The 26,215-nt window shown below is 40.3% G+C and overlaps 1 protein-coding gene across 9 annotated transcripts in view; it reads left to right on the forward strand.

Moving 5' to 3' along the window:
- Nucleotides 1-26,215, forward strand: part of FAM13A (family with sequence similarity 13 member A) — a 368,980-nt gene that overhangs the window by 325,330 nt on the left and 17,435 nt on the right. For 8 of the 9 annotated variants that reach the window (XM_019464526.2, XM_053901396.1, XM_019464516.2 and 5 more), the window contains 7 exons: nt 550-631; nt 1,449-1,669; nt 2,350-2,433; nt 15,479-15,574; nt 17,836-17,919; nt 23,223-23,419; nt 23,960-24,061. In XM_019464526.2, coding sequence (XP_019320071.2) covers nt 550-631; nt 1,449-1,669; nt 2,350-2,433; nt 15,479-15,574; nt 17,836-17,919; nt 23,223-23,419; nt 23,960-24,061 — 866 coding nt within the window. The remainder of the gene's footprint in view (nt 1-549; nt 632-1,448; nt 1,670-2,349; nt 2,434-15,478; nt 15,575-17,835; nt 17,920-23,222; nt 23,420-23,959; nt 24,062-26,215) is intronic. The other variant, XM_019464507.2, reaches the window with a different exon arrangement.

Here is a 26,215-nt window from a genome sequence, read left to right on the forward strand (position 1 = left end):
TTTCCTTGTACAGGGTATTCTTACAAATAATTGAACGTTGTGGTCGACATCTTATACATTTATCCATGAAAAGGAATGGGAAAAATCATTAAATGATGTCTTCTAGTTGGCTAAAACTTCATTCAAGATTATCTTCTAAAATTTCATTAACGTTGACCTCATTCTACTCTCAGATCTATCTTAGCATTGCCCCCAAGTGCAGCAAAAAGGCATTTGCATGGTGATTGCAGTGTAAAACCTACACCCCTCTGCTTTCTGTTCTGTTAGCCTGATGGCCTGAGCCCTACAACTCATGAAAACAGGCCATGGACCTCATAGAAATTCACCATTTTGCCTCTGAGGAATTCTTTGAAAGCATCAAAAATAACCAGATGTAAAGAAAGACAGTGGAATCACACCTGTGACGTTTGCTGTGATTGTTCATGTTTAATTTCTTTTTCCAGTGGGACTCAACTTTCCCATCCTCTTTAAAACAAACTCATCATCAAACTTTTCTTCTTTTTCCTGCCCCAGTTTGAAAACATTTATGTTAAATTTTCCCTTTCTCAGCCTTCCCACAGTGACAAAGCAGCCAATCCAGAGGTTCTAAAATGGACAAATGACCTTGCCAAATTCCGGAAACAACTTAAAGGTAGGTAAAGTTCTAGACCCATGGCATGGCTTCTGTAAGACATGCCACCTGCAGAATTCATGATCTCACCACATCCTGACCACGGGCTGAAGTATTTCAGAAAAGACCAGTTCCTTAACACTGCTTCCCAGTGCATGTGGTGTTCAGGGGACACCTTGCCCATGTCTGTCCATGGTCTTTATCACAGGTCAACTCAGATCAGCTAAGATGCAAATTCTGAAACATTTCTCCAATTCCCCAAATCACGAATTTAAGGATGATGGTTTCAAGTCAACACTTACTAAGTACCAAGGTTTTATGTGCTGTGGTGTTAGGAGAAGACCTATAAACACAGATGTCTATGAAAAGAATTTGGTCCTTGTCCCTCAAAAAGCATGCTGTCTTTTAGGAGACAGTCATAAACAACCAAATAGAATAGAAAGGGAAAGTAATTCCAAAACGAGGGATGTAAGTTATTGAGAAAAAGTTGGCCAGCAGTTGAGTGCTGAATCAGTAAGTACCTATAAACAGTAAGGGAGAAAGTATAGGAAACGTCTGTCACATTCTGAGAACAGCAAACCTGTTGGTGTGGACAAAGCATGGATGTTACATAGCTAAAGCTTTCCCAGGAATTTAGAAAACATTCCAGATAATCCAAGAAAACATGAGCATTTTTTCAGGCTTTTACATAATAACCCAAGGATTTTAACTACTGTTATAATTAGATACTTTCTTTCAAAAAGATGAGGCTAAACAGTTATTAACACCACAGAAAAGCAATCTGGGTTCAGCAGACATCAATTCTCATGTATCACCACCCCCAAATCTTTTCAACTAGAGTCAAAACTAAAGATATCTGAAGAGGACCTAACCCCCAGGATGCGGCAGCGAAGTAACACGCTCCCCAAGAGTTTTGGTTCCCAGCTTGAGAAAGAAGAGGAGAAGAAGCAAGAGCTCATGGATAAAGTAATAAAGCCCAGCGTTGAAGCCACACTGGAATCCATCCAGAGGAAGCTCCAGGAGAAGCGGACAGAAACCAGCCGTCCTGAGGACATTAAGGTGTGGCGATTTGGTGAAGGCCCCAGCTAACTGCTAGTCCTAAACCATTCCAGTCAACATGGTAGGAACATAGGGCCTGACACATGGGTCCCAATGGGAAGAGAGATGTGGTGACACCTTTGCAGACCTCCCACACCCTCATCTTCCACACTCTTAGATGCCTAGGGAGGCTGCTGAAACAGCTTTCGAGTGTTTTCACTGTAGGTACTTTGGTTTATGACTACAAACTGGAAGCAGAAAACTCTATTGTACAGATCACAGAAGGACCTCATTCAGGCTAACAGACGGTTTGATGAGTCTGAAGTAGAAGGATTATAGACAGAGCTTTGGGACCTTGTGATTTGTGACTGTAGTCACTGCTTGGGCCATTGAGCTTGGGCCATTGGTCATTGGCCATTGACCCCCATGTGCCTCGCTGCCTTGCTTACCTCAGTATTCAGCGTGCCTTTGCTGCCACATGGGAGATGCAAGTAGTTGATGATGCCTCGGCTGTGCTATCCATATTTCCAGTAAAAGAGTCAGGAAGAGCTCATTCCTAAGTGAGCTTTGAATAGAGCTCAAGGAGCTATTGTATGAGGATTCTCTTTAATGTTACTTGAGAAAATTTGTTTAAATAAAGAAGTTGGGATGTTCGTAAATGTTTCCCCCTCTTTCATTTCTCTATCCTTGTGTTTATTCAGGATATGACCAAAGACCAGATTGCTAATGAGAAGGTAGCTCTGCAGAAAGCTCTGCTATATTATGAAAGCATCCATGGACGGCCGGTATGTGAATGTACTGAATTTTCTGATGGGGGGTGAACTCTTTGGCCTTAGAAATGAATCTTCTGTGTACAGTATTGTACACTTGAGTTTTCCTGATGTTTATCAGATTATTACATATTTTCACCAGAACTAAGCTTTCCAAAGACTAAACTGATAAGAGCCTTCCACTCTCAAGCAGTTGTGGAGTTTGAGCTCCAAAGACAAATTAGTTTGCAGCTAACATTTAGTCACTTGTGTTTGGCTTCAGGGGGACAGTGATAGAGGGGTGTAGATTATAGATTATAGCACAGAGCCCTAGAAATTTCCCTGGCCTCAGATCTGCCCCTACAAGTCATGACGGGCTCTAGGCATTCTTATCCATAAAATGAAGGTGTTAAACTAGTATGATCTACCCTAGAATTCAGTCTCTCTTCAGTGTAGTTGCAACCAGTGTTTATCTGTAGAGAAATTTCAGCCATCGTCCTGAACCAAAAGTATGAGGAGTCCAAAATATGGCTTTGCCTTTTCACAGCAACAGGAAGCATTTGAAGAGATTTGTTATTCAGCAAGCATGTTTATTGCATGTTTGTTGTGAGTCCTGGGAGAGACTGTGGCCCAATAGGCTTCTGCTTTATTCCTTAAGGAGCTTGTAATCAGATATCTTTGTCAGTTACTCCTAGTGACCTTCTGTTAAGAGTGTTGCCAAGAACCCAACAAAACAAGTTCTTAAGAGCAGGTGTTAAAGAAGCATGAAGTTTATATTCCCAGAGGATTTTTATATAGCCAAAATGCATAGATCTCTTCTGCAGCCACAGCCCTGGCTATATAACAGAGATGGTATTTTCATGTAAAATACACTCTTTTGAATAAAGACTTGTTTCCAGACTGGAATTGCACTAGACTCTAAGATCTGTGAGGGCAGGAATTCTGGGTTTTGTTCACCGAGCAGTGCACCTGGTCCTCAGCATCTAGCACAGAGACCTGATACATACCGTGTGCCCAATGAACTGTCTATAGATTGCATCCTCCATGGTATTTTGGTTCTGGATTTATCAGGTTTAAATTAAAAAAAAAAAAAAAAAAAGCTGGAGCTGCTGCTGATTGATTTGGCTGGCCTGTCCCAACAGCGGAAAAATACTGGTGCTCTGGGATAATGGTTCTGTTTCAAGTCAAGTTTTGTTTTGGATTTTTTAAAGGCATTGAACCAAATAGTAAGTGCACTGGAGCTCAGATATATTGTGAAACTTTGTCCTTTTCTCCTGGAGGACTCAGCACTTGTAGAAGTGAAACTGAAATCCTTCTAGAAGAGAGAGACCCCTTCTCCACAGTCGGCTCAGAGGCTTTTAAGTACAGCTCTCCTCATGGCCGACAGGTGGGCAGGACTCACGTGCTTTCCTTCTCCAGCGTTCCTTCTCTGCTCGTGGTGTATATTTACATACGACATTGATAGACTCCTTTAAAGACTTCCTTGCCTGAGGCCTGAGATCTCTCAGCTGCTTTCTCATCCTAATCTTTACTGCCACTTCAGGCGCTTGTGTGCCAGATGTTTGTTGCTCAGAGTTGGGCACAGATCCTCTCATTCTGCCTGGCCTGAGGCCATGTACGTGGACTGGGATAGGAAGACCTAGATTCAGAACCCAGCCCTACTGAGACCAGCTCTGTTGGCTTTGAGCTACTGTGGTAACCTCAGAGATGTCTGTTCTAGGTTGTCATGGAGACTGGCTGACAGACACACACGCACACATTTACCTGTGGGCTGTCTGGCCTGAGTAGTGGGACACAGTGGCTTGGTAGCAGATTTGGGGGTGCCCAATCAATGATGTTTTCACTTTTGCTACAAGTATCTGTTCTGCTGTCTACGGCCTACTTCTTATTAAATGATGGAACCAGGAGAAAGAACACAAATTTTTTTTAGCACTCTTATCATTAGGAATGTGAAATCTTAGATCTTGGCCCTGCTTTGTTATTCCCTTTTCTTTCATGGTTTTTTTAGATGTTGGAAAAACACCCTTTTGGGTCCAGATTTTAGCATCTCATAGGGCAGGAAACAAGTGCTCTAGAACTTTGAGTGGCATTAGTTGCTGGTTCGCAGTCAGACTGTCTGCCTCCCTCTGGAACATGATGCTCCAGCCTTCTCACAAAAAGCAGAGTTCATTTGATATCTGGCCAGTGTGAATATCAAAGAGTGAACTTTTCATTCTTAGATCTGTGATGTTACCGTGGACCCTGAACTGTAAATACCATTTGGGCAAACTCTTCTTAGAAGAAAAATACATGTATTCCCAGAGCTAAACTTTCATTCCAAATCCTAGCTGTTGTTGGGTTTTTTTTTTGTTTTGTTTTGTTTTGTTTTTCGTTTGTTTGTTGTTGTGGGTTTGTGGGTTTTTTTGCTTTTTTGGGGTTTTTTTTCTTGTTTTTTAGAAAAGCAGGTGCTCAAAGCTCATGGGTTTTTGCTGAGTCTACAAATTCTGATTTGAAAGGACAGCGAATATCAAAATCACAGACCAAAACAGTTGTCTGCTGCTTTGTAGATTTTTTTAAACAAGGCTGTTTGCTTTAACGGCGCACTCTACAGATTGACATGTGTATGAAAAACAAAAACACTCATTTACATAAATCTCTATTAATTATTAGGAAAGCATGTCCTTTTTAACATTTAAGGACCAGTCTCATCGAAGTCCATGTCACAGGAAGTACAACACATAACTATATGTCACTGTATTACCTTTGTCAACCATACCTTTATGGTAATGTAGAGGGGAAGGAAGGAGTTGCTTGCTCACAACTTCTAGTTTCTTCTTGATGCTGTTCCTCATCAGTAGATTTTAATGTTGTATTTTAATACCTTGGGAACTAACATGACCCTAAACACACTATGTTCAAATTTAAATGCAAACTCTGAAGCTTTATGTAAATACTTCCCTCTGGTTATCTGGTTATCTGCTGTTCAGGACTATCTTCTCTTTGCACAGTCTACCATTTTTTTATCAATTAGTTTAACTTTATATATATATATTAACATATATATATATGCATATATGTATATATATATGTGTGTGTGTATGTGTGTTTGTGTGTATAATTTATTGTCAAATTGGTTTCCATACAACACCCAGTGCTCATCCCAACAGGTGCCCTCCTCAATGCCCATCACCCACCCTCCCCTCTCCCCCACCCCCCATCAACCCTCAGTTTGTTCTCAGTATTTAAGAGTCTCTTATGGTTTGCTTCCTTCCCTCTCTATAACTTTCCCCCCTTCCCCTCCCCTCTGGTCTTCTGTTAAGTTTCTCAGGATCCATATATGAGTGAAAATATACGGTATGTCTTTCTCTGCCTGACTTATTTCACTTAGCATAATACTCTCCAGTTCCATCCATGTTGCTACAAATGGCCAGATTTCATTCTTTCTCATTGCCAAATAATATTCCATTGTATATATAAACCACATCTTTATCCATTTGTCACTTTATGGACATTTAGGCTCTTTCCATAATTTGTCCATTGTTGAAAGTGCTGCTATAAACATTGGGGTACAAGTGCCCCTATTATGCATCAGCAATCCTGTATCCCTTGGGTAAATTCCTAGCGGTGCCATTGCTGGGTCATAGGGTAGATCTGTTTTTAATTTTTTGAGGAACCCACAAACTGTTTTCCAGAGCGGCTGCACCAGTTTGCATCCCCACCAACAGTGCAAGAGGGTTCCCGTTTCTCCACATCCTCTGCAGCATCTATAGTCTCCTGATTTGTTCATTTTAGCCACTCTGACCGGCATGAGGTGGTATCTCAGTGTGGTTTTGATTTGTATTTCCCTGATGAGGAGTGATGGTGAGCATCTTTTCATGTGCCTGTTGGCCATCTGGATGTCTTCTTTAGAGAAGTGTCTATTCATGTTTTCTGCCCATTTCTTCACTGGGTTATTTGTTTTTTGGGTGTGGAGTTTGGTCAGTTCTTTATAAATTTTGGATACTAGTACTTTATCAGATATGTCATTTGCAAATATCTTTTCCCATTCCATCGGTTGCCTTTTAGTTTTGTTGATGGTTTCCTTTGCAGTGCAGAAGCTTTTTATCTTCATGAGGTCCCAGTAGTTCACTTTTGCTTTTAATTTCCTTGCCTTTGGAGATGTGTCAAGTAAGAAATTGCTGCGGCTGAGATCAGAGAGGTTTTTTCCTGCTTTCTGCTCTAGGGTTTTGATGGTTTCCTGTCTCACATCCAGGTCCTTCATCCATTTTGCGTTTATTTTTGTGAATGGTGTAAGAAAGTGGTCTAGTTTCATTCTTCTGCATGTTGCTGTCCAGTTCTCCCAGCACCATTTGTTAAAGAGACAGTCTTTTTTCCATTGGATTCTTTCCTGCTTTGTCAAAGATTATTTGGCCATACTTTTGTGGGTCCAGTTCTGGAGTCTCTATTCTATTCCATTGGTCTATGTGTCTGTTTTTGTGCCAATACCTTGCTGTCTTGATGATTACAGCTTTGTAGTAGAGGCTGAAGTCTGGGATTGTGATACCTTCTGCTTTGTTTTTTTTTTTCTTCATTATTACTTTGGCTATTTGGGGTCTTTTGTGGTTCCATACAAATTTCAGGATTGCTTGTTCTAGCTTCGAGATGAATGCTGGTGCAATTTTGATTGGGATTGCATTGATTGTGTAGATTGCTTTTGGTAGTATTGACATTTTAACAATATTTATAATTCCAATCCTTGAGCACGGAGTGTTTTTCCATTTCTTTGTATCTTCTTCAATTTCCTTCATAAGCTTTCTATAATTTTCAGCATACAGATCTTTCACATCTTTGGTTAGGTTTATTCCTAGGTGTTTTATGCTTCTTGGTGCAATTGTGAATGGGATCAGTTTCTTTATTTGTCTTTCTGTTGCTTCATTATAGGTTTATAAAAATACAACTGATTTCTGTACATTAATTTTGTATCCTGTAACTTTGCTGAATCCATGTATCAGTTCTAGACTTTTGGTGGAGTCTGTTGGATTTTCCATGTATAGAATCATGTCATCTGCAAAAAGTGAAAGCTTGACATCATCTTTGCCAATTTTGATGCCTTTGATTTCCTTTTGTTGTCTGATTGCTGATGCCAGAACTTCCAACACTATGTTAAACAACAGCGGTGAGAATGGACATCTCTGTCGTGTTCCTGATCTCAGGGAGAAAGCTCTCAGTTTTTCCCCATTGAGGAGGATATTAGCTATGGGCTTTTCATAAATGGCTTCTATGATGTTTAAGTATGTTCCTTCTATCCTGACTTTCTCGAGGGTCTTTATTAAGAAAGGGTGCTGTATTTTGTCAAATGCTTTTTCTGCTTCTATTGATAGGATCATATGGTTTCCATCCTTTCTTTTATTAATATGATATGTCACATCGATTTGTGAGTATTGAGCCAGTCCTACAGCCCAGGAATGAATCCCACTTGATCATGGTGAATAATACTTTTTATATGTTGTTGAATTCGATTTGCTAGTATCTTGTTGAGAATTTTTGCATCCATGTTCATCAGGGATATTAGCCTGTAATTCTCCTTTTTTGTGGGGTCTCTGTCTGGTTTGGGAATCAAGGTAATGCTGGCTTCATAGAATGAGTCTGGAAGTTTTCCTTCCATTTCTGTTTTTTGGAACAGCTTGAGAAGGATAGGTATTAACTCTGCTTTAAATGTCTGGTAGAATTCCCCTGGGAAGCCATCTGGCCCAGGACTCTTATTTGTTGGGAGATTTTTGATAACTGGTTCAATTTCTTCGGTGGTTATGGGTCTGTTCATATTTACTTCTTCCCGTTTGAGTTTCGTAGTGTGTGGGTGCTTAGGAATTTGTCCATTTCTTCCAGGTTGTCCAGTTTGTTGGCATATAATTTTTCATAGTATTCCCTGATAATTGCTTGTATTTCTGAGGGATTGGTGGTGATAATTCCATTTTCATTCATGATTTTATCTATTTGGGTCATCTCCCTTTACTTTTTGAGAAGCATGGCTAGAGGTTTATCAATTTTGTTTATTTTTTCAAAAAAACAACTCTTGATTTCATTGATCTGCTCTACTGTTTTTTTTTAGATTCTATATTGTTTATTTCTGCTCTGCTCTGATTGTTTATTTCTCTTCTTCTGCTGGGTTTAGGCTGCCTTTGCTGTTCTGCTTCTGTTTCCTTTAGGTGTGCTGTTAGATTTTGTATTTGGGATTTTTCTTGTTTCTTGAGATAGGCCTGGATTGCAATGTATTTTCCTTTCAGGACTGCCTTCGCTGCATCCCAAATCATTTGGATGGTTGTGTCTTCATTTTCATTTGTTTCCATATGATTTTTAATTTCTTCTTTAATGCCTGGTTGACCCATTCATTCTTTGGTAGGGTGTTCTTTAACCTCCATGCTTTTGGAGGTTTTCCAGACTTTTTCCTGTGGTTGATTTCAAGCTTCATAGCATTGTGGTCTGAAAGTATGCATGGTATGATCTCAATTCTTGTATACTTATGAAGGGCTGTTTTGTGGCCCAGTTTGTCATCTATCTTGGAGAATGTTCCACATGCATTCGAGAAGAAAGTATATTCTGTTGCTTTGGGATGCAGAGTTCTAAATATATCTGTCAAGTCCATCTGATCCAATGTATCATTCAAGGCCCTTGTTTCTTTATTGATGCTACATGATCTATCCATTGTTGTAAGTGGGGTATTGAAGTCCCCTGCAATTACCACATTCTTATCAATAAGGTTGCTTATGTTTGTCAGTAATTGTTTTATATATTTGGGGGCTCCCATATTCGGCACATAGACATTTATAATTGTTAGCTCTTCCTGATGGATAGACCCTGTAATCATTATATAATGGCCTTCTTCATCTCTTGTTACAGCTTTAATTTAAAGTCTAGTTTGTCTGATAGAAGTATGGCTACTCCAGCTTTCTTTTGACTTCCAGTAGCATGATAGATAGTTCTCGATCCCCTCACTTTCAATCTGAAGGTGTCCTCAGGTCTAAAATGAGTCTCTTGTAGACAGCAAATAGATGGGTCTTGTTTCTTTATCCATTCTGAAACTGTGTCTTTTGGTTGGAGCATTTAGTCCTTTTACAATCAGTGTTATTAGTGAAAGATATGGGTTTAGAATCATTGTGATATCTGTAGATTTCATGCTTGTAGGGATGTCTCTGGTAATTTGTGGTCCTTGCAACATTTCACTCACAGAGTCCCCCTTAGGATCTCTTGTAGGGCTGGTTTAGTGGTGATGAATTCCTTCAGTTTTTGTTTGTTTGGGAAAACCTTTATCTCTCCTTCTATTCTGAATGACAGACTTGCTGGGTAAAGGATTCTCAGCTGCATATTTTTCCTGTTCATCACATTGAAGATTTTCTGCCATTCCTTTTTGGCCTGCCAAGTTTTAGTAGATAGGTCTGCTAATACCCTTATGTGTCTATCTTTGTATGGTAAGGCCTGTTTATCCCTAACTGCTTTCAGAATTCTCTCTTTATCCTTGTATTTTGCCAGTTTTACTATGATATGTTGTGCAGAAGATCAACTCAAGTTACGTCTGAAGGGAGTTCTCTGTGCCTCTTAGATTTTAATGCCTGTTTTCTTCCTCAGATCAGGGAAGTTCTCAGATATGATTTGTTCAAGTACACCTTCAGCCCCTTTCTCTCTCTCTTCTTCTTCTTCTTCTGGAATTCCTGTGATACAGATATTGTTCCATTTGATTGCATCACGTAGTTCTCTAGTTCTCCCCTCCTACTCCTGGATTTATTTGTCTCTCTTTTTCTCAGCTCCCTCTTTTTCCATAATTTTATCTTCTAATTCACCTATTCTCCCCTCTGTCTCCTCAATCTGTGCTATGGCCGCCTCCATTTTATTTTGCACCTCATTTATAGCATTTTTAGCTCCTCATGACTATATTTTAGTCCCTTGATCTCTGTAGCAATAGATTCTCTGCTGTCCTCTATACTTTTTTCAAGCCTAGCAATTAATTTTATGACTGTTATTCTAACTTCTTGTTCTGTTATATTGCTTAAATAGTTTTTGATCAGTTCGTTAGCTGTCTCTACTTCTTAGAATTTCTTTTGAGGAGAGTTCTTCTGTTTCATCATTTTGGCTAGTTTTCTGCCCCTTATGCGTTTCAAAAGCTTGTTGTGTGCTCTGTACCTGTGAGCACTGCTATATTAAAAGAGGGTCATATACTGTCCAGGGCCTGGCCCTTCAAGAGGTGTTTTTTCAGAGATTGTTACTTGCTCTCTGTTGTTGTGACTTTGGTTATTTTATTACCCTACTTGTAGTGCTATTTTGGACCCTCCATCAGGTGTGCTTTGATTTGTTCCTTGGAGTAGCCCATCAATCCACTTGATCTGCATGTAAATCCTGATCTGGATCTTGCCGAAGTTGGCCGTTGCCATCAGCTCATCGCACAGTCCACCGTTTTTACCTGATAATAAAGAGGAAACAGTTGCCATTTTCTGAGTTGATGGGCCAATATGCAATAGTTCTAAGAATCCATCTCATTTGTCTTCTCCTGCCAGTGGTTTTATGACTCAGAGGTATCCCTCCACATACAAACTCAAATCACTTGTTTTACTAAGAAGATTTTTAGGTGGCACAGTGCTTCTGTGCTACTGTTGATAGCTAGAGGTCTTGTGAACTCAATACAGGCAGAGCTCTGAGCTTGGAAGGCAGAATTCTTTATATTCAGAAGATAACTTGGTCAAGCCCTATTAGAGGAAAATGCTTCACTGTGACATTTTTAGTATGTCTTAACCATGTTAAGTTTCTACTTTACTTCACATCTTGCTCATATGTGAATGGAAAGAAAACTGGGCTGGGAGTCAGTAAACCTGAGTTCTTGACCCAGATCTACTGCCTTGGGCAAGTCATTACCCTCTCAGGTGCTTAGTTTCATCATATGAAAAAACAAGGCTCATCTAGCTCTAACATGCCATGGTTCTAGTTCTATCTTTATCTTCAAATTAAAAGCATCAATCATTTTCTCTTTGACCTTTGTTGTGTTGTACAGGTAACAGACCCCAAATGGGTATTTCTATAGGGAAGTTTTATCTGAGGCTAAGACAAAAACCATCACAAAAGATAAATGCAGGCAAATGCAGTTGTCTCATCAGGTCTTTGTAATTTCTATCCAAGACTTTCCTCTACTTAAATGTGGATTAATTATTGTCTGGTGTTCCCATGGTACCTGGAAATATTATCTGAGACTTTACAGAGCAACCAAATAAAGTGGTAAGATACCAGTAAATGAAGATTTCTTTTAATCAGAAACAAAGGCAGAATGGGAGGAGCTGCCTTCCCCCATTAGATGTTTGTATCTAGGTTTTTACGTTGTCCTGATTTGTGTGCAAAATACATCTCTGTAGTAACCCTTTTCCCACACACTGGAAAGCCATTCACAGCTACCACCTAAATGAAAATCTAATAAAGGTTTGAGGCAAGAGGAGTGAAAGTATAATAGAAAATACCATGTATTACATGCTTAGCCTAAAGTTATCTTCAAGCAACTGTACATCATAAAGATTTTCTAATCTGAATTCTACAGTTTACCAATCAGGAAACCGAGGCTCAGAGAACTTTATTGGCTCATTTAAAGGCCAGAACCAAGAACTGGGTCAATAACAGAATCTCCAAGCAGCCCATGATTCAAGAATAAGAGACATTGACTTCCAAACAGTTTTCCCATGGTCCATTTAATATCAGCTGACCCTTTTTTAGCAGTTCAGCCAAGGCCCTGCTTTGTTTATGTAACTGTTGGTTAGATTTTGGCTCATCTAACAAATCCACTACTGATAATTGCATGTGACATGGCTTTATGGTGAGTGAAAATTGTATTAACTTAGGAGTATCACCAAGCCTTTGTCTTCAGAGATATTTCATGAAAATAATTCTGGTGTAAATCAAGTAGTAACAGTTCTTTCCATCCGTCAGACTTAAAGATATTTAATATTTTAAATTTGCCATAGCTGACTGGTTTTACCAGATAAGTCTCCTTCTAAAATCCAGACCATCCTCTACAATCCAAAGATGTTTATGCCAAGCAACAAGTAATAGGATGCAAGTCCACAATGGGGAAATGCTAGCTCCTTATGATTATTTTTGGTTTGTCTTTTGGTCACTAAACTATTGTTTATCTTGCACAGTATTTCTCCACATGTTATGTGGTGACAATTAGGATGTGCCTTAACCTCATCTGAAACACATTTAATGGATACATCTTGTATTTAAAAAGTTATTCCATGTGTTCCAGTCCTAAATTTTGTCATTCTACACGTGAGATTGTACAAGTCATTCCATTTCTACTCCTCAGACTTATCTGTGGCTGTTGTTCAACTCTTGCTGAAGTATGACATAAATACAGAAAGGAATGGAAATTATAAATACATATTTTGATGCAGTTTCACAAAGTAAACAAGTCCAGGTAACCAGCATCGAGAAACAAATGTTGCTGATCCTCTGAAAACCCTGCTCCCAGCCCCTTCCAGTCCTTACCATGACCTCCACTGCGTGAAGGAAAAACCATCATCTTGACTTCTAACTCTGTAGATTCTACTTGCTTATTTTTGAACTTACGGAAGTAGAATATTACAGTATGTATTCTTTAGTGTCTGGCTTATTTTACTTGGATTTATTTTTGTGAGATCAATGCACAATGCTACCTGTAGCTGTGGCTCATTCATCCTCATTCTGTATAGTATTCAGTTTGGGGAACATACCTTATCCATCCCGTTGTTAGCCATATGGATGGTTTCCAGGTACTGCTGTGAACATAATTCTGTATGGCTTTTGGTGAGCTTAAGGCCACGGTTGTTTGGTATATACTTAAGAGTGGAACTGAGGAGGGGCGCCTGGGTGGCTCATTCAGTTGAGCGTCCATCTTCGGCTCAGGTGATGATCTCGCGGTTCATGGGTTCGGGCCCTGCGTTGGGCTCTGTGCTGACAGCTCAGAGCCTGGAGCCTGTTTCAGATTCTGTGTCTCCCTCTCTCTCTGCCCCTCCCCTGCTCATGCTCTGTCTCTGTCTCAAAAATAAATAAACATTAAAAAAAAAAAGAGTGGAACTGAGGAGTCCTATGTCCAGCCTTAGTAGACACTGCCACATAGTTGTCCAGAGTGTTCCACTCTTCACAGCAGTGAAGGAGAGTTCAGTTCTTCAGCATTCTTGCTGATGCTTGGCACTGTCTGTCCTTTCATGTTAGCCATTGTGGTACATGCGTCCAGTAGTAACATCCATAGTTTGATCCTTAGACTTTCTTGTGTAAAATGATGTCTGTATTCCCTTTCTTTTTTGACAATCATCCGTGAAATAAAAATTTTAAAACTCCTTTTGATATGGTAACAAGAAATAGGAAAATTCCACTTGACTCTTAACATTGTGACATTAGGAAGAAATAGAAAAGATTATTTAGTGCTCTGAATAGAAAATAAGTCCACAAGATGTTTTTGCATAATGGCAGGATCCTATCCTGACACATGAAGTTTGTCCAAAGTCTACTTATTGTTGACCACTTTGAGAAAGGCAAAAATAAAAGGTTACAAAGGAGTGACCCATTCATGCATAATCCACAGTTGTCTTCAAAGCTGGAGGCCCAAAAGGCCCATTAGAGAAACGGTCACAGCTAATGCTATTTGCCCTTCCTTACCGCTGTAACTCATGCCTTATGTGTGCACCGAAATAAAGCACAGAAGACAAATAGCAAACTCAAAACAAAGATACTTGATCCCTTTGGCCATTTCAGTAAACAAGTGAACTGCATACATACCTATACATTTTGCATACATATTTATGTTTTAAATGTTCACTCATTTTGCAGATATTCATGTAATATTTCCATTATGTCAGGCACTGACATAGTTTCCAGGGATACAAAACACAAACACCTGCTCTCAAGGGCCTTACAGTCTTAAAAAGGAGACAGATGTGCCAACACATAGTTACTATAGGGTATAAAATGTGTCATCCACAGATCTGCTCTAACAAAATACCATAGACGAGTGCCTTATAAACAACAAAAGTTTATTTCTCACAGCTGTAGAGGCTGGGAAGTCCAAGATCAAGGCACTGTTAGATTCAGTGTCTGGTGAGGGCTCTTTCCTGGTTCACCAACAGCCTTTCTCTTACTGTCCTCACTTAGAAGACGGGGCAAGGGAGCTCTCTTTTTTAAGGGCACTAATCCCATTCATGAGGGTTCCACCCTTACCTAATCACCTCCAAATGTCCCAACTGCTTAATGCCATTACATGGGGGATTATGTTTTAGTAAAGGAGGTTGGCAGAGACATGCACATTCAGTCTATAGCACAGCATGTGTGAAGTTACAAAGTATACACAGGGTGCAGTAGGTGACACACAGGTGAGTGAGCAGGTGTCCCAGAATGGGGGATGTTGGAAGATGCTGCACGAGGGAGGTGGCTCTTGATCTGGAAACTGCCAAACCAAGAAGCAGGGAGGCAGCCTTTGCAGGGCATACAGGACCAGGCAGAGAGGTAGGAGACAGCCTAGTTTATCTCTGAAGCTTGAGGTGTGACAGGAGAGGAGAAGCAGCAAATGACGAAAGGCTTCTAGTACCAAACCCCAGGGAGTTGGGTGTCACACACACCCCCCCCCCCCCGCCGCCACTGCCTGAAGGGGCTGTTCTTTAAACATTTGTGAGCGCCCTGCCAGATTTTAGGGCTATGGGGAGAGTCAGTCCATGCAGTCTTGCAGCAGATGTTCCTTGAATACCTACTGTTCGCCAGAACCTTGTCCTTAAAAACAACTTCATGGGGAGACAAACATGTAAAACAAAATGGATTACAGAGCCGCACCGTAAGTATTATAGAAATACATGCTTTCTTCTTCCCTGAACCTGAATCACCTGGGAATTCTGGTCGTAGTTTTGATTGAGGAAAAGCAATGCTGCTGATTTCCAAAGGTCTGCAACTAAAGTCGATATTTTAAACATTCACTGGCTGAAAAATATTATCAGTTTAAGTACATTTTGCAAGAATGGCCAGAGCGGAGTTGAATCATCTGTATTTCCCCCAGGCCCTGAGCTTGAGCTGCTGACAGCCTGACCACCAGAGGCAGGCTTCTCAGCTGCGTCGCTCTTGCTTTCAGGTAACCAAGAACGAACGTCAGGTCATGAAGCCACTGTATGACAGATACCGGCTGGTCAAACAGATCCTGTCCAGAGCCAACACCATACCCATCATTGTGAGTACGGTGCCTTTCTGTGGTTGATTGCCTGCTGGAATGGGCCCTGGCTATATTAAGAGAGCCCTAACCTGCCTTCTCATTAATGAGTAGTCTTTCATAGTTAAAACCTGCCATTAATATTTATGGTTCATAAGCTTGAGGAATGAAGGATTTATCAGAGACTACTGAGGCTACATTTGCCAAAAATGAGCAAATGTGAAGCTGATAGAGTTTTGTTTTCTTTTGGGCGGCATGCTTTGACGTATACATCGATCTGACTCATGCTGGGTGGACCGCCCACCCCTTTCCTCAGAGACAGAGTGCCAGCAGGACAGGCCTGTGGTTTCTCTAGGCCTCTCCAGTCCACAGACCTCTCTGTCCCAAGGGCCCACTGTTAATAATCATCTCTCTCCCTCCAAGCGAGGGATAACCCCCTTGGGAATCCTATCCAGGGAGAAATCCTCTAAGGAACTCAAGAGAGCCTCCTTTTCTTGGAGGCTGCAGACAAGCGTGAGGTAGAAGAAAAGGGAAGGAGACCACCATCCTCTGACTTACGCATAACGGCTTTTGGCCAAAGAAGGGACGGGAAACTTGCTGTCAGCTCTGGAAAGGCCTGTCAGGCGCTGGCCAGCTAGCCCTCCTCCCATATTCCAGTCTTGGCTTTTCCACCCAGCTTATGCGTGAGCGTTAATGCCCTGTCCTTCTCTTGGGGAATCACTTGCCTCTGTCCCAGTGCTCTCCTCTCCAGGAATATTAGGGGCTTCCCCTGATGGCTTTTAAACGTTTCAATCAACAGACATGGCCTTGCTTTTATGTTGTTATTAAAATGCATGCTTACATTAGCTGCCTCTCTTCCATTCCTGCTTTAAACCTCTTTGTTTAGGGGCGCCTAGGTGGCTCAGTCTGTTCAGCATCTCACTCTTGATTTCATCTCGGGTCATGATCCTGGAGTTGTGGGATTGAGCCCCGCATTGGACTCCACCCTGAGTATGAAGCCTGCTTGGGATTCTCTCTCTGTCTCTCTGTCTCTCTGTCTCTCTGTCTCTCTCTCTCTCTCTCTCTCTCTCTCTCTCTCCTCTCTCTCTCTCTCTCCCTCTCTCTCTCTCCCTCTCTCTCTCTCTCCCTCTCTCCCTCTCTCCCTCCCTCTCCCTCTCTCTCCCTCCCCCTCTCCCCCCTCCCCCTCTCCCCCACTCATGCAGCCCCTCTCTCTCTAAAATAATTTTTTTACAAAAGTAAATCTCCTTGTTTTTTTCTTTCTTTTTTTTTTAATATTTTATTTTTAAGTAATCTCTGCACCCAACATAGAACTCAAACTCACAACCCTGAGATCAAGAGCCGCACACTCTGCCGACTGAGCCAGGCACCTTCCCTGTTTATTTCTTTTTAAAAATTTTTCTTAATGTTCATTATTTTTGAGAGAGAACCCATGAGAGGAGAAGGGGCAGAGAGGGAGGAGACACAGAATCTGAAGCAGCCTGAAGGAGGCTCCAGGCTCTGAGCTGTCAGCACAGAACCCGACATGGGGCTTGAACTCGTGAACCTCAAGATCATGACCTGAGCCGAAGTCAGAAGCTTAACCAACTGAGCTGCCCAGGCACCCCCTACTGACTCAGCCACCCAGGCGCCCCACCCTCCTTGTTTATTTCTAAACCTGAGATATGATCTTTGTATTTCTTCTGACAGTGTACTTGTTCATAGGAATGAGGTTCCAGAGACTTTAGGCAGGTACATTAGAAGAAAGCTACTTTTCTAGGAATTTTTTGTGGAATAAATTAGTAAACTAACCAGTGAAAGGATTAAGTCTAAGGAGTTCTTTCATTCTCCAGTTAGGAGCCCTTAGTGCCCCTAAGTAAGTGTCCCTAAATAAGGTGAGTGTAAAACAGGGAAGTCACACAACCTTTGAATCACCTGAGGGGCCTATGTTGTTCTACTTGAAGCTTGTAACAGTTCTAGGGTTCCTGTACCTATTGCAATCAGGCAGCAGAGAGAGTGAGGAGCACACATTCCTCCTCAGGTTTGTTCTGTGTTCAGTTCACATACTCACATGCCATTCTTACTCTAACATGGCCTCCTTGGTTTGGGTTGTGGGCTCTGGAGCGAAGCACCAACTCGGACGAGAACTTTGGTTGTTTCTGGTTTTCCTGGGAATTTTTGGTGGGGAGGGTTTAGAGTATATAATTCGAAGGCAGTAATAAACCCTAGTGATTCAGAGGAAGCAGAGGCCTGGTGGGAAAGGGAGAGGGATTCGCAGTGTAACCAACTGTCACCGCCTGTCGCAGGGATCCCCCTCCAGCAAGCGGAGAAGCCCTTTGCTGCAGCCAATTATTGAGGGCGAAACTGCTTCCTTCTTCAAGGAGATAAAGGTGAGGACCTCCCGCTGCTCACCTCGTGCTGAATCTGCATCGCTCTCCCGGCCTCCCTTCCTCTTGTGGACACAGTGAGGTCGTGCTTGGGCCCTCGGTGGTGGCTTCCTGTAGTGTGCCCTCAAAATCAGTAGTGCCCGGAACCGCCTGTGATCTCTTACTGATACTGTGGTCGAGCTGATTTCCTTTATTGCATCTCATTCCCCTGCTTGTTTTGGTGTCTTATTTGTTGTTTGTTTTGTTTTTATTTTGCTTTTCAGGGATTTGGGGGGGGGGTGGGTTCACAATATTTTTTAGTTTTGTTTTTCCTCTCTTTGGAATGGATTTTCTGTATTCCAGAATCCTTTTTAATTAACTCATTGGGTAACTTCCACAGAAATCTTATTTACTGAGTTACTAGAAAACCCAAAATCAACTGGGGCAATACATACAGCATGCAACAAAATCTATCGTTTTATAGACCGATATCTTCCTTGTCTTTGACAGCTTGCTGGCACACTTTCACCCACTCTTCCTTCTTTTTTACTTTCCCCTAACACATTTAGTCCTCGGGGCTGATTGTATAATCTGCTCTTGATCTGGGAATATAGTACGATTGCCAGCAGTCACTGGAGTATATGCTCTGTTTTCTGCCCCCATAGTAATTATGGAGTTTACGCAGGTAATCCTTGTCTTCAGCGGACGCTTTTGCTGGAGAGGGAGTACACTCTGTGCTCGCGGGTCTGTACATCTCTGTAGGGACCCAACTGGCCTGGACCAGGATCAGCCTCTTTCCTGGTTTTGTTTCCAGACAACTGGAACGAACTGAACTGCCTTCTACAGGGCTCTAGAGATGAAAAGTCAGATTCAGTTTTGTTTTTGTTTTTGTTTTTGTTTTTTTAAATCAGCGATTGTATTTTAGCAATTAATTTGGAAAGGAATGTCAAACCCAAAGCAGAAGTGAGTTTCAGGAGTTTCACTTGTCATATTTCTGTGAAAGTTTCAGGCCTGAGGTGGTCATTTATTTACTGTAGTCAGGAAAGGTTATTACAGAATATAAGGGCCTTGTTCCCATGAGGGACACCAGTTGAGAACTGCTCCATTGTCTTACCTGGTCCTCATCATTATGACAGAAGGAAGGTACCAGAAGTTACACTATCTTCTCTCTTATTTATTCTATTCCTTTTCTTACTTCTTGGGGGCCTTAATTAAATACTTCATGGACCTAATTTGAAGGTATTAGACAATGATTGTGCTCACTATTCATATTATTTTAAATAGACCTTGTTTTATGAAAATGCTCTAAACATAAAATTTAGGCAAATATGCTCTATTATATTTTAAAAATTGGAGCTATTTTCTTACAATAAGATTTGATGTTGATGAAAGAAGACAAATTTTGTCTGGTAATTTCACACAAGAATGAAATCACCATCACTGAAGAAATTTGGGCAGTTGTGTGTATGAAAATTAGAAATTCTCTTAGAAGCACACCACAGAACTGTTACTAGATAAAAATGTGTTCTTTAATACATCCAAAATATGACAGTTAATAATTGCCTCACTAAACGAATGGAAGATATATCAATGATGACGTTCTCCCAAATCTTCTTGTTTGGCTTAGTTTATCTTTTTCACAACTATAATTTGGCCATGGCTCTTCTCCTGGCCCATGTGGTGGTCAGAATTTCAGATAATTTTGCAATGCTTACATTGCTTTTGTAAATAGTGTTGTCTTTCAGTTCATTTTGTTCCAACTGGCCCAAATTATTAGCATGGTTTGGATTGTACTAATTCTTGACAATTCTGATATAATTTAGAATTTGATATGGGTGCAGATCAGAAGATTGTATCGACATGGTTCCCTTAAAAACCATCCCTGGTTTTAAATGGTAGGAAACCAGCTGTGTATGACAAAGAGCCAGCTCAAGTTCTGGAGCCCAACATCTTCTAGCCCAAAAATCCTAGAGATAGTCTAGTCAGTTCTCCTTCCCAACATAAGAATTTCATTTAAAATTTATCTGACAGAATAGAGACACTATCTCTAAGAAGTGATTCCATCCTGAACCTTGAAAAGTTTACAACAATGGAGAAGTAAGGTCACTCATTCCATGGGCTAAGTGCCAATATTAGCTAAAAAGTGATTTTATAGTGTTAGTTTTATAATTATCATTATTGAAATACTAAAAAATAATAATTATATAATGTGCAATTTCAGAATATAATAACTTTGATAACTATAAAAATGACTTAAAATTATAATATTCTTAGTTATTATTAATGTATGACTTTCTACTTAATAGGCTTAGTGTTGCCTTCTGGAACAATATGGAATGAGCATAACTGCTTCTTCCTTGAGAGCCCTTCATGTCTTTACTGTCACCTCCCCTGTCTGCTCTCACCCACAGCCTGTGGAAGTTTTTTCTCCAAGTTCTTCTTCCTGTTCCTCATGTGATACAGGTCACCTCCCAGCCACCCACCGGTTCTGCTGTATACACACATACCAGTTTACCTAGAGCCCTCGGACTCACTGATACCCAGAACTGAACATTGTTTTAGATATGATTTAGCCAGCAAGACAGTGGAGCAAGGACTGATCCTGATCTTTATCTGGATATCCAGGGCCGTTCGTCCTACAACTCTATGCCTACATGACTGTCAATGTATTGTGAATTCGCTGTACTCTTTCTGGGGCACGTGCATTCAGCTTCCACACTGCAGACTTTTGGGGCCAGATAACTTGTTGTCGTTGGGGGCTGGCCTCCATCCACCAGATGCCAGTCGTGCACTACTTCCACCCCCTTCCCAAAATGTCTCCAGACCTTGCCAAAGGTCCACTAGGGTCAAAATGACCCCCAGTTGAGAACCACTGCCCACGGCCCTATCTCACTGCTGATTTATGCAGTCCCCAGCTTGCTTTTCCTTGGATTGCTCGTCATTTATATGTCCATCTTTTATTTTCTAACCTAAATTGTACCACCTTGAATTTTTTCAATTAGTTACTTATCACACTTCTATATACCAGCCTGGTGAAACTGATTAAATCTAGACATTTTATTCCAACATATCAGATATCCCTCCCTACTTTGTATTCTCTATGCATTCTGTGAATATGCCTTTTGCGTCTTTATCCAAGTGATTGATAAATACTGAGTAAGGCTGGGTCCGGCAAAGGTCCTGTTACAGACTTCCCTCCAGATTCATGCCACCCTGCATCATCACCCTGCATCAATTTTCACGATCAGCTCTCCTTTCGTAGATCAGCTCACCTCATTAATTATTGAAATCCAAATATTATGCCAATCCTGTCAATAAAGGAAAAATGGTTTTCCTAAAGGGGTCACTGTTGATCATGGATTCTTTTTCAGTCGTTCAGATGTTATCTAGTATTGATAACTTCTAGAATCTACCCAATGTGCACAAGGACCCTATGGTCTTATAATTTGAAGATCTAGGTTTATCATTTCTTTTTTTTTTTCCCCTATGATTTTCACAGCTTTACTGAGAATAGATCTATTCAGCTTCCTCTTTAAATGCTTTGAGTTCCCACTGTGTGCAAGACACGTTCTCATCTTTTTAAGTTCTCTTAGGGCCTTGGGATGTAATTGATTAGGCCAAAACACCTGACTTTTATTTCTTACCTTCCTTGGGCTACAAGGCTATACTCTCCTCCAGTAATTTGTATTTTTCTTTTAAAACTGAATTACTAGACTGTTTGACAGACATTAATTAGCACCTATGATATGCAGGCATTGGCTAGGCTCTAGGAACAGCAGTGAACAGACAGGCCCAAATCCTCGCTTCAGTGGAGTTTTCTGTCCAGTAGTTCCACCTGGTCCTTCCTCATCCAGGAGAGCAGAGGATGGGGGCAGGAGGTTGATCTGCACTGCCTCTGTGCCCCATGTAGCTTGCGAGGTCTATACGTTAATCTCCATTAATTCTAAAAACTACATAGGTGGGAATTGTTAACTTCCTTTCACAAAAAAAGAGAAACTTTAAAATTATTAGTTTTAAAGTCACTTTGACACTATAAATTTAAAATCTTCTTTAATAATTTCAATTTTTAAAAATTAATAATGAGGCATTTACTTCTAAGCAAAGAGATTGAAGATTTGACGTCACAGCAGAAGGGAATCTGAGAGAGCTACCTAGTTTTGACCAGTTTTATCTTCGTGCCTTCAGAGCAGTACTTTCATCATAGTTGTGCAATAGTCCTTTTTTTGTTTTTGTGTTTCCTGTTTATTTGTTTATTCACATTATTTCTCCTCAGAGGCAGTATTAGAAACATACCAAACTTTATGGTAAGAAAATCCACCCCTGGCAGTTTGCATACTTTGACCACCAATGGTAACTACTCCCACCTCCTGCGATTAATTTGCTGGATTGCACTGAAGTCACCTGGTTCAACTCGAACCGCCGATGTTGTGCTTGCTGTTGTTCACATATCTGTGCTCTTAACCACTTTTTAAATTTTTCAGATCTTGGGATATCCTCTTCTGGTCTGACTGTACATTTTGGCAGTAAATTACTTCTTTTAAAATCTTTCACTTAGACTGATATCATTTCATCCTTAGATTTACATAGCTTTAAATTGGCACTAAGAAGCTGTGATTTGACTTCATTGTTTTTCTAATTGCATTGCCAAGACAGACAGAGAATATCATGCTTTTCTGAGAATCTTGGATGCTAAAAAATACAGCCGCGTCCCTTGGAAGCTCCTTGAAAAAAATACTTGAGTTTTATGACCCCAATGATGAGAACATAAATGGTTTGATCTTTTCAAAACTTTCTTAAAATTGTGTGCATCAAGCAACCACAAAATATGTTTTAATCTCAACTCTTAAACAGAAAGGCTGTATTGTTTAATTTCTCAAGATGTTCATAGCTTAATAAAAAACACATTTTCTGAGGTCCAAAACTAAAGGAATCCTTAATGCACTGACTGCTGGTGGTGGATTTTGTTATGTGTTATCACAGAGCTGGGGATTTTTAGATTTTTTTAACTGCAGTTGATTTACGGTATAAATTACAATGGTGGTTCCTTCATCCTCAGTCTTGACAAATGTTAATTGTGCTGTACACTAGTTTTTATAGTTTTATAGTTTTTCCCCCTACTGAGTGGCTGTGTTTAGTGTTTGTGTTATTTATTGTGTTCATATAGATGCTCAGTTATATATTGATAATGTGCATATGTGTTGCTAAATGTAGATACAGAAGAAACTATATGCTGTCTGGATAATTAAATGGTCGTTACATGATACTTACAATGAAAGAGTGCCAGGAAAAGTAACCAGATTTTTATTGGGGTTGTTTTACATCTCCAGGAAGAAGATGAGGGCTCAGAAGATGACAGCAACACAAAGCCGGACTTCACAGTCACTCTGAAAACCGATTTCAGTGCACGTTGCTTCCTGGACCAATTTGAAGATGATGCTGATGGGTTTATTTCCCCAATGGATGATAAAATACCATCAAAATGCAACCAAGACACCGGGCTTTCAAACCTCCATGCTGCTTCAATGTATGTATGTCATTTTGATGGTGGTGTTGAAATGTGTTGATGAAAATACCATTTTTAAATATTTTAGCCTTTGTATTTAAATAAGTTGTCCTGGGGTACATCTGTGTAAATAGAATGGTGAATTTTTTTCTTTTACTTCCAGCTCAGCATTTTTATATTCTCCATTGCATGTTATTTGAGGCAGCACACAAGATCTTGCTTCAACAGTCGGGGCTCTAGAATGGCACTCTGTGGTTCTGTTTTTCAACTCATCATTTAACATGTACCAAGCACAGATCTTTCTTTCAAAACAAAATGTGATAAAGTGCCATGGGCACTAAGACTTCATAAGTAGCGGGAGCTTTGCGGGAGTCCGGGGAGCTCTATCTGGTTCAGGGGATGGGAAACCGCCATTTCTGCTGACCCTCAGCTCCCTTAACAGCTTTTGCATTTCCATGCTTCCCCCCACTTCTCCACAACCCCTGTCAAGTTGCACATTCATTATATCTATAACAATTCCAATTTAACCCAATTTTCTTGAAATTTTTCTGTCTCTCTCAGACCGGAACTCTTGGAACATCTTCAGGAAATGAGAGAACAAAAGAAAAGGATTCGAAAGAAACTTCGTGATTTTGAAGACAATTTTTTCAGACAAAATGGAAGGTAGTGCATGCTTCCTTTCCCCTCACTTCTCCCCCTCCACACACACACACCCCTCTTTTGCTCCTGTCAGATTTATGCAGTGCTCCAAAGGTGGGAAGCCCTCTGCCTCCTCTCTGTAACGTAGTCCCTTGGCTCGCGCCCAGGGCCCCTGGCAGTTTACGGTGAGATGGTGAGGTTTGTATGATCCTTCAGCAAGAAATCCTCCTTGAATAGTATCCAAGACTGATGTAAATTCACCTAACATCTATAAAACCTGTCACATCAAATTCTAATCTAAAAAGAGCAGCTTGAAGCTAAGTTTCCAGTTGACAGCACTGGTTTTTGGTTTGGGTTTGGTTTTGTCTTCGTAAACTAGAAGGAGAAATAAGGAAAGGGCAATTCTAAACCTTGGTATTTTTAGGCTTATTTTAAAAGCAAAGGTGATTGTTGTCAGGTTTGAATGAAAATAGACAAGAAGCTGTAAGTCCATGAGACTGACAGTATGCCTTTCTCTGGTGAGTTTCAAGACATGGTATAATCAACCTTGTAGAGCATTATGCTAAGGAATAGCATCCCCTGTTTGCTAGTGACCACAGACAGCTCTTACTCAGGTCACAGCCTGAACCGGGAAGGACAGGGAATGGATTTATTTGCCTCTCTTACATGGAAGTTCAGTTTTAACATTTTTAAATGATTTTATTTTAATCCAAATTATTTAAGCAATATAAATATAGTTTCCCTTTAAAAGGTCCCCTTTCATCCTTCTCAAAAGTGTTTGGAAATAAAAGCACTGTAAACATCAATTTTGGTATTTAAAATGTATTCCAGGTCATTTCAGTTTATCATATAAATTTTGTATTTTTAGCGTCCCTGATTTGGATCTGTGAGTTTTTATACATAAATACTTGTTTTTCTTTCTCCATGCATTGTATGATATTTAGAAAACATAGACAAGCAGACAAAAGAAATAATATGCAAAATAATAACTGATGATAAACCAGAATTAATGTTTTTTCCATTCTTCTTTCTGAACATATTTTTGGTTTGTCTGTTTATCTTTTTTTCCATGTAATTATAGTCACTTTATGCAGATATCCTGTTGAGGAACTGTATAAAATTATGTAAACTTCACAGGTTTTAAGCAAGTATAGTTAATGGGAATTTATAATAATCATACAAGTTTTTATTTATGTATGTATGTATGTAATTTCTACACCCAGTGTTGGGCTCAAACTCATGACCCTGAGACTGAGACCCCCATGCTCTTCCAACTGAGCCAGCCAGGTGCATTATCATACACGTTTAAAACTCTGACTTCAGATATCATTAAATCTGGTCCCATTATTTCATATCTGAGGACAGTGAAGCCCCTCAAAGAGCAGGGCGAAGTCAACTCTCAGATGGCTATTCCTTTCATTGCCTTCTGCTGAGAAGCCATCTAGAGCCCTTTTCTTGAACAAGGCAGGGCATGAATCAATGAACTTTCAGTTCATTGAGCAAAATTATATAAGCCCCATGCTATCTACTTTCTTATATTTTTCTCTTTTTTTAATTTTTTTTTTGAGACAGTGCAAGAGGGGGGCGGGGAGCAGAGAGAGAGGGAAAAAGAGAATCCTAAGCAGGCTCCACACAGAGCCCTATGTGGTGCTCAAACTCACAAACCTTGAGATCATGACCTGAGCCAAAACCAAGAATCAGTCACTCAACCGACTGAGCCACCCAGGGGTCCCTGTTTTTCTCTTTAAGAAGAAAAGGAAGCCTGGTATTTGAATGTTTGACATGTGCATTTCAAAGTGAAATTAGAAGCAGCTGGGCTGTATTGCTCCGTGGTTGAGAATGTAGACGGCAGCACTATTTCATCAAGCTCTGGTGAGGGTTATATTAGATCATGGACACAGGGTACTTAGCACAGTTCCTGGCCTACAATAAGCTCTCAGTTAGTACTTGCACATATAAAAGGTATGCATATAAGATTCCTAGTAAACTGTAAAGCTTTATTAGTATTATGTGATCCAATTGCTGAATTCCAAGAGTAATTTTATAACCAGGATATTAACTCTGTGTTTTTAAACCTGTAAATTATGGGTATCCCAGTTGGTAATTAGAAACTTAATAGTTCATTAGATGAAATCTATAAAAGTGAAAAGACATTTAAGTATAAATAAAGGATTTCAG

Source organism: Panthera pardus, unplaced genomic scaffold (genome assembly GCF_024362965.1).
Source record: "Panthera pardus isolate Hobbes unplaced genomic scaffold, ASM2436296v1 HiC_scaffold_13, whole genome shotgun sequence".
In the NCBI taxonomy this organism is placed as follows: domain Eukaryota; kingdom Metazoa; phylum Chordata; class Mammalia; order Carnivora; family Felidae; genus Panthera; species Panthera pardus.